Source organism: Pinus tabuliformis, chromosome X (assembly GCF_031772625.1).
Source record: "Pinus tabuliformis cultivar Carrire ecotype Pingquan chromosome X, CPIR1, whole genome shotgun sequence".
Lineage (NCBI taxonomy): Eukaryota > Viridiplantae > Streptophyta > Pinopsida > Pinales > Pinaceae > Pinus > Pinus tabuliformis.
In genome coordinates, this window is record NC_142308.1 from 1,199,273,936 (window position 1) to 1,199,283,140 (window position 9,205).

General features: G+C 38.9%; 1 protein-coding gene across 1 annotated transcript; it reads right to left on the reverse strand.

Annotated features, from left to right (window-relative positions):
- Window positions 1–3,572: 3,572 nt before the first annotated feature.
- Window positions 3,573–8,629, reverse strand: LOC149144264 (uncharacterized). Its single transcript, XM_089452101.1, has 2 exons — window positions 7,612–8,629; window positions 3,573–7,159 (listed from the first exon to the last, which is right to left on the reverse strand). The coding sequence occupies exons 1-2, from the start codon at window positions 8,627–8,629 to the stop codon at window positions 3,573–3,575; spliced, it is 4,605 nt and encodes a 1,534-aa protein (XP_089308227.1).
- Between the last annotated feature and the right edge of the window lie 576 nt (window positions 8,630–9,205).

Sequence of the window (9,205 nt, forward strand, 5' to 3'; positions counted from 1 at the left end):
AGGCAGTCTTCTTTTGGCTTGGTAGATCATCCTTTCACTGGTTGTCTACCGTGATGTCCTCCATGTCAGCTTCCTTTTCCTTTTCATTGATTATGTTTTCCATAGCATGGACTGTTTCCTTGTTCCCCTCTTCCTCCTCTAAGATTTTGAACCAATTGTGTCTTGAATGTCTATCCTCATTCATCTTATTTTGTGGATGTCTACCACCTTTCCCTTTGCTCCCAACCTTGGTGAAACCCTCATGATTCTTATCCTCAATAGTTTTTTCCTTTCCTTCCATATTGTTTGCTAGGCAGTCTCTGAATAAATGCCCATGTTCATGGCATTTACAGCACCTAAATGGGATGTGCTCATAGTCCACAATCTTCACCCACTCTTCATCATACACCTCTAAAATTATCGCTTCCGGAAGGGCTCTAGATAAGTCCATCTCCACATATATTCAGGTGGAGGTATGTTTTCCTTTCAGAGTTGCCTATGAGGTATTTAGAAAATGCCCCAGCTTGTTTCCTATTGTTTTCAGAGATTCTGGTAGCCAATAATCCAGAGGAAGGGAGTAAAGTCTAATCCATACCAGTACCAATGTGAAAGTTTCACACTCCGAGACAAAGTTCATTTTCCATATGTAGAGTCCTACCGTAGCATAGAAATATGGACCTCCTTCGAACACTCTAGCCTTATCCTCTAGGCTCATGAACACCACTGTGAAGAAGCCCTTAGAACCTAGATGTAGGTGTATTTCCCCCTTTGGCTTCCAATGACTCCTTATCCAGATGTGTAGCGCCCTCTCCGTCGGCCATAACCCCATAAATTTGCATATGATTGCATGTTCCATCATATGATCCCTATGTGCTTGAAGCGCAGGATCGCTCAATATGACCCGGGGAATGGTGCTCGACTTGGGTTTGCAAACCCTCATTGTCCTTATGGAGGTATGTTTTCCATGGATGCCTTCATTCTCCTTCTCCTTATTTGTTTCCAGCTGATCCCCTTATTGTTCTTGAAGTTCGTTTCTTTCTAATGTTCCTTTGCCTCTTGCCTCTACTACCTTCTCCAGAGGTTTTTTAAAATGTTGCTTTCCTGCTTCCTTATTTTTGCCTGTAACTGCCTGACTGTAGGAGGGAGCAGCACTCCCCCCTGCGCATCCCACCATGGTTCCCAGAGTCAAAACCCTAACGCTAACTTCAACCCTAGCTCCAGTTGCTGACCCTTGCACTCACAAGTTCATAATTCATCAATATGATTCATAAAATAATATAATTCATGGTCAAAATTAAATTGATTAGTATTTAATAAACATTTTCCTTATCCTATGATCCAAATGCACAATCAAACTAAAATTAAATTAAATTGAATAATGTAATCCAAAGAATGCTATCATAATGTTTTGAATTTTATTAATAGATATAAAACAAATATAGATTTATTTTAACAATGAATCTAAAGCATAATCTAAAGCATTGAAGGGATCTCTCTCTCTCTCTCTCTCTCTCTCTCTCTCTCTATATATATATATATATATATATATCATTGTTCATTCAAATGCATAAACACTAATATAATTTTTAGTTCTAATAATTAATAGTTTTTAAATGTTATATATTAATTTTATATGGAAAAATTAAAAGAATTACACATCTCTTTCTTATCACTTTTATCACTTGGATTTTTATTTTTTTTATTAAAGGTGTAGTTATCACTTAGGACTTTCATTTATTTATTAAATGTGTAGTTTAAATTATTGAAGAAAACGTTTTTTTTTTTTTTAATATTATTTTTTATTGTTAATTTTAATTGAAAACAACTTATAATTTTAGAAATTCAAGTTTAAGTTGTTTAATTTGTAGAATTCAAGTTTTTAGGGTGTTGAATTCATTTATGCATTCAAATAGATTATAGGGAAAATACGCTTTTATCTATAAATTAAACTATGCAATTTTTTAAATATAGCTTCTCAATAGAATTTGTAAGTTTATGGATTTTATTTTTTAATCATTTATTTATTAAATATCACTCGTCAATAGGGTTACACTAACAACAATCCTCCTCCCCTAAAATTTTATTTATTTATTAAATATCTCTTGCTAATAGAGTTTATTAGTTTATGGACTTTATTTCTTTATACTTAGTTTTAATGATGAAATAAGATTGATGTAAAAAAAAATAAAAAATTGGGTGACTTTTGAACTTAAAATTTGATAGCTTCACATAAATTTATTAATTTATATTTAAAATAGTGTTATAATATATTTATATTTTGATTTGAATAACAAATCTCTAGGTTTACTCACTCTTCTAGTCATATTTAGAGGCATAAAAACTCTATGGTAGATGTGTTATCTAAATTTGGATTGCATTTGGGGAGAAAGACTTCCAAAATTACAGAGAATGAAGAAATCCAATAGCAACAATATATGTTTTTCTTTTTAATATGATACATAAAACTATAAGTAAGATTAATTTTAAATTAAGTTGAAAAATATAAATACAATATTTTTATTTATATATATAAAATAACATAATAATATAATTTTATACTAATTTTACAAATAAAACAATTAAAAATAAATAAAAAATAATAGATTTCACTTTTCAATATCTATGTTTTATTTTTATTGAATACAAAAATTAAATAAAAAGTTATTTTAATATTTCTATTAATCATTTTCTCAATATCAATTTCATATATATACTTATTTATTAAATTCACATTTCCTAAAATATCTTAAAATTCTACAAAACAACAATAAATGGATATGCCAAAATTTGCAATCAACAATCCACAGAAAATCCATGTAGCTAACTCATTAAATGTCACTTAATTGATAGAGAGCCTCGATGGGATTATGTAGCTAACTCATTAAATGTCACTTAATTGATAGAGAGCCTCGATGGGATTATGTAGCCAACTCATTAAATGTCACTTAATTGACAGAGACCCTGGATGGGATAATGTATCCAACTCATTTTTTTTTTTTAACCGAAACGGATATTTTTATTTATGGGTGGCCGAAGCCATATCAAGTATTACAATTCACTGTTTCTAACAGAACAATTTTCTGCTTTTACAAGATCGCCTTGCCCTTTTAAGGAATAATTTCCATATTTGGTTCTCCTGCATTTATGCTGATCATGTTCTTTTCTAGATTACATCCAGTATTTGCCAGGTTGTCTGCTTCTGTGTTTAATTCTCTGAGGATATGGAAGATTTGAACTGAAGAGAAGTCCTTCATGAGTCTGTTCACTCTTGATATCTGTTTGTTCAGTACTGGATCCTTGAGCCCTTTCTTATTTAATAGAGATTTTATCAGCAGTTCTGAGTCTCCAAATACTAAGATTTCCCTTGGGTTTCCTTTTCTGGCCAGTTGGCAAGCTTTTAAAAGACTGAGGGCTTCTGCCTGATTGTTGGTTTTAAGCCCAAGTCCCCAGCTGAAGTCCTCTTTTCCCTCGTTCGGGAGGTAAATGACCCCCCCTGCTCCTGACCTGCCTGGATTGCCTTTCGAGGCTCCGTCAAAGAAGATAGTGCATTTTCCTTGTGATTTCCACCACTTCTAGAAACTTTCCAAAGTGTCTCAAATCTGCCAATTTTCCTTGTGATTTGGACGAGTGATTGTTGAAGGTCTCAACATGGGAGTGTAATCGTCCAACCATGCTCTTTCTTCATCTCGAAGGGTGCTATCTCTGACATTGGATTGTCTCAGAGTTTCTATTAGTAGTTTCTTGGCCTGTTCAGCGACATTTCCTGCAGTCATTTCTTTTTGATTAAAGACAATTTCGTTTCGGGAGAGCCACAACTTCCAGCACACATATTTTGGAGCTGCAATCCACACCTTATGCCAAAGAGATTTGTCAGCGATGCTGTAGGGGTAACGAGCTTTCCAAGACGAGAACATGTCTGTTATCGAACAGTGAGCTGGGGATCTCACATTCAGACCTGCCAAGAAGCTAACCCAGGCCTTCTGTGCATACTCACATTCAATAAATATGTGAACTGAGGTCTCCAATGCTTTTTTGCAAAACACGCATCGATGTGGACCAGCTATGTTCCTTCTGCATAGGTTATCTCCAGTCAGGATTTTGTTGTGAAACAAAGTCCAAAAGAAGAAGTTGATCTTCGGGATGCTGAAGCTTTCCCAGATCTGCTTCCACACTGTTTCCGGGTGCGGAGAGTCCTTTTTGCCTTGCATCTGTAAGTACCCTTGTTTGGCTGTGTACACCCCTGTTTTTCCCCATCCCCATGAATCTTCCTCGTCCTTGTGCACTGGAGTAAAGTCTGTAATTGCATCTATGAGAGAATTTAACTGATTTTTTAAGTGCGCTGGAATGTTGGGCAATGTCCAGCACTGCCAATTGCCTTTGTTATCCCACTCTGCAATATCCTCGATTTTCCTGATTCCTTTTGAACTTAACCAAGCTCTTAAATCTGCAATTTCGTTAATGACTGAAAGTGGAGGGTGGCCCATGATTCGGTCTCTCCACAACAATGTATTTTTGCCGTTCCCTGGAATTTTATACAAATGAGTTCTGAAGAAATCTATCCCTTTGCAACAGAGCCTCCAAGCCTGTGTTCCTCTAGGAGAAGGCGCTGGGTTGAAGGAGATGATCGACTGATTTCTGAGATACTTGAGTTTTAAGAGCTGGCTGATAGGATGTGTAGGCTCGGATAATAGCTGCCACAGGAGTTTACAACCCAGGGCTAGATTTGCTTGCTGGGGGTCTCGAATTTGGAGTCTGCCTTCAGCAATGGGACGCTTCACTGTTTCCCAATTAACTAAGTGAAATCGGTTGTTGTTCCCCTTCCCACCATTCCACAGAAAGTTCCGCATTAGACAGGAAATTTGATCTGCGATTTGCCTTGGAGCCATCAGCAAAGAGGCTTGGAATGTAGGCAGAGCTGAAAGCACCGAACGAATGAGAGTAAGCTTGCCGCCTGTGGTAAGCCAGACTCCACCCCACGCTGCTATCTTTTTTTTGAACTTTGAAATCACCTCCTCCCACAAGTGATTGCGATTGGATCCCATCGTCAGAGGAAGACCTAGATACTTTATTTTATCCCACTCTGCATAGCCTTTGAACCCCAATTCGCTGGCAATCCTTTCAATTGTTTGTTGATCTGTATTCCATCCATAAACTGCACTTTTCCTCTCACTGATTAGTGCTCCAGAAATGCTGCAATACTTTTGGAGAATAGTCTTGAAGGAGTTAGCAATTCTCATGGAAGCACCCCCGAGCAGGAGTGAATCATCGGCAAAGAGCGCGTGATTCACTGGGGCTACGCCTTGCACAATTCTTATCCCAGGTATGGTGCCAATTTTTTGCTCCTGTGTCAGCTTTCTGCTTAGTGAATCCGCCATCAGAATATAGAGAAAGGGAGACAAAGGGCAGCCCTGCCTCAGTCCCCTGGTGGCTAAAAAGAACTCTGTTGGTCTCCCATTCACCATTGGGGCGATCCAGATGTTTTCAATGCAGGCTTTGATGAGGTTTATGAATTCCTGGCTGAATCCAAAGGCTGCAAGAACCCTGAACAGGAAAGAGCGGTTAACTCGATCAAAAGCATTACTCATATCTAATTTGATAATCATACCTTGTTCTTTCCGAGTTTGGCTGGAGTGGAGAGCCTCTTGGATTTGAATGACATTGTCCAGGATTTGTCTGCCTTTCACAAATCCTCCTTGGGCCGGAGAGATGAGCTTTTGAAGTAGTGGCTTAATTCTGTTAGCCAGCAGCTTGGCCACGATCTTGTATGATGAATTACAAAGGGAGATCGGCCTGTATCTGTCAAAGGATCCTGGGTTTGTTTCCTTGGGGATTAAAGCGAGAAATGTGGATTTTATTCCTCCACCCACTTTTGCCTTCCTCAAGATTCCTCTTATCATTCTGAAGAGATCAGTTTTGATTATCTCCCAACAAATTCTATAAAAATGTACTGTGAAACCATCAGGTCCTGGAGCTTTGTCTGGTTCCATGGACCAGACTATATTAGTAATCTCTTCTTCCGTGACTGGGCTCATCAGAGAATCATTATCTTCCACACTGACTAGATTTGGGATGGTTGTGAGAAACTCTACTACATCCTCCTCATTCCCGTTTCTTTCTGCACTAAGAAGGTTCTGAAAATGGTTTACAACTGCTTCTTTGATTTGAGAAAATCCTTTATGCACCTGACCACTAGTGCTGGTAATTTCTGTTATATGATTGCGCGAGAGACAGGCCCTACACTGTCTATGAAAGTATGTGGTATTTCTGTCCCCAGATTTGAGCCACAGACTTCGAGACTTTAAGCGCCAATATTCCTCTTCATTTCTAAAAGAACAGTATGCATTCCTTTGAGCAGATTTTTCATTGGCTAAATCTATGGGAGAGGGATCTTTCTCCTCCATTTCAAGTTGTATTCCTTCCAACTGAAGAACTGCCTCCTCCCTCTGCCTAGTGGGGGATTGCATGGATTTCTTTATCCAATCTTTGAGTGCTTTTTTTGTATTTTTCATTTTTTGTTCCCACACATAGCTTGGGGAACCGAGTACATCTATCCTCCATGCTGCTTGAACTGTTTCTAAGAACCCTTCTTTACCTGCCCAAAGAGGGTTGAAACGAAATGGGAGAGGGCCTAAATCTTCTTCTTCTTTTAGGCATAAGAGGATAGGCTTATGGTCCGATGTGAGCTTTGGAAGAATCTTGGTGAAAACTATTCTGTTATCCATCATTAAAGAGCTGCTGATGAGAAATCTATCCAGCCTGGCAGAGATTTGATTTTCTCCTGTTCTGTTGTTAGTCCAGGTGTATTTGCCTTTCACTGGTTTGAAGTCTACCAAATCCCACTGCAGTATCAGATTTCCCACTGTATTGATGAAAGGGTCCCTAGAGTAAATCCCTCCTTTCTTTTCTTTGGGATCTAGAATTATATTCAGATCACCACCTATGACTAAATTTGAGGGGTTGATCTGCTCTATATAATCCAAGAGTGTCCTCCAGCACTCTCTCTTTTCTTCATAATGAACAGGAACATACAAGTTAAACAGAGCGAGGGAAAGATTGCTTACAGTGTGGCGCAGCTCTGTGAAGATCCAATGTTGGGTCACAGAGAATCGTTCTAGTGAGAAATCTTTTGACCAAAATGTGCCTATTCCTCCGGCCGTGCCCCTTGCACTGACAGCCTTTCCTGAATCAAATTTCCATTTCATAACGCTAGTGTTTAGAAGGGTTTCCCCTTCTATTTTGGTCTCTTGGAGCATAAGGATGTCCGCGGTCTCCATCTTCAATAAGTCTTTGATAGCCTCTGCCTTGTTGGGGTTACCCAGACCCCTACAGTTCCAAGAGATCAACTGCATCATTTACCACTTATAGGGGTAGGCCCTCCTCCTTTGGAGGCCCTAGGCCTGATATTTCTCCCTAGTGTCATTTCTATGGTAGCTTGACTGCCGAGGGTTTTTTGTCTTTCTGACTCCTCTTCTCTAGTTTCCCTGTTTGTTCTTCGTCCAACCTTTTTTGTTGTCCTTTCAAGTGTTTCATCATCTGATGATCCCGTGTTCTCTATGGTTTTCTTCTTTTTTTTTATTATATCTGCGTATGAAGGGGAAGAAATATTGCTTGGGGTAGGGATTGGGTTATTACCTGGTTCTATGGTTTCGTTATTCTCCTGCTGAGGTGGATCTTCTTCCCCTGCTTCTGGAGGATCTGAAGGCGGCGTGAGGATTTCAAAGGGGTTTTTGTCCCCCTCATTACCTTTTGTTTCACTGCTTCCGGCGTTTTGGTTACTTGTGCTTCCATTATCTACTTTGTTCTCTGTCCCTTTAGCCTTGTTTTTGTTACTCTGTCTGCTGATTGTTGGCTTCTTTGCCTGTTTCCATTGTTCTTCTTTTTCCTTCTCTGATGTCTCCTCGTTTCTCTTTTTGCAGTATCTTGCGAAGTGCCCGTACTCATGACAGAATCGACACTTGAAAGGCAGCTGTTCGTAATCGAGCTCTTGAATGTGTGTCCAGTTTGCCACCGATAGCTGGATCGCTTCGGGTAATCCTGTTTCCAGATCAACCTCCACGCAGATCCGAGCGCAGGAGTATTGATCCTTCCTTGGGGCCTGATCTATGTATTTCCCTAGTGCATTGCCGATGGATTGAAGTGAGTTTTGACTCCAGCAATGAAGGGGAAGATGCGGGAGGCGCACCCAGACAGGGACAGCCTTGGGCACGTCTTGTGCTGGGTCGAAATCAGTAGACCATTTGTTCAAGTAGAGTCCTTGAGGCCCCATGAAGTATGGCCCATTTCTGAAGATCAGGTTTCTGTCCTCTGTACTGTCAAACAAGAAGACGAAGAACCCTTTGCCTACAAAATAGATCTTGATTCCTTCATTAACCAGAGATAGCCAATTTCTTTTGACCCATTCTTCGACTGCTCTCGGGGATGGCCACAGGCCGGTAAACTGGCCGATTAGACCTCTTTCTGCGAGATTCAGCGCAGATCTACAGGTTTCCTCCTCTGGTAAGGCCACCTTGGGAATACTGTCCAGTTTTTTTACAAATTTTTGCTGCGGGCCTGTGGGCTGGCGTTTTCCTGTAGCAGTTACAAGAGCTTTGAAAGCTTCGAGCTCCGGAGGTAAGGGGGGAGGGGCCGCAGGGCCACCTCCAGGCTCCATGAGGGAGATCGCTTGCGGGATCGCTTCAGATGGCGGGGCTAGGGTTGCAGCAGCGCAGTTTCGGCAAATTACCTTTGTTACAACATGTTTTGACTAATGAAATTATTGCCATATATGATGATAGATTATGTGTATAATGTATCCAACTCATTAAACGTCACTTAATGGATGGGATTATGTATCTAACTCATTAAATGTCACTTAATTGACAGAGAGCCTGGATGGGATTATGTAGCTAACTCATTAAATGTCACTTAATTGACAGAGAGCCTGGATGGGATTAATTTTAAATTAAGTTGAAAAATATAAATACAATATTTTTATTTATTTATATAAAATAACATAATAATATAATTTTATACCAATTTTACAAATAAAACAATTAAAAATAAATAAAAAATAATTGACAGAGAGCCTAAATGGGATTATGTAGCTAACTCATTAAATGTCACTTAATTGAAAGAGAGCCTGGATTGGATTAATTTTTATCTATTTATATAAAATAACATAATAATATAATTTTATACCAATTTTACAAATAAAACAATTAAAAATAAATAAAAATAATTGACAGAG

Excerpts from the sequence above, each read along its gene's own strand:
- LOC149144264 (XM_089452101.1), bottom strand. The coding sequence starts at position 8,629 with ATGGAGCCTGGAGGTGGCCCTGCGGCCCCTCCCCCCTTACCTCCGGAG. Across the intron at positions 7,160-7,611 it reads TAACGAAACCATAGAACCAG|GAAAGGCTGTCAGTGCAAGG; the intron begins GTAATAACCCAA and ends AATTTGATTCAG.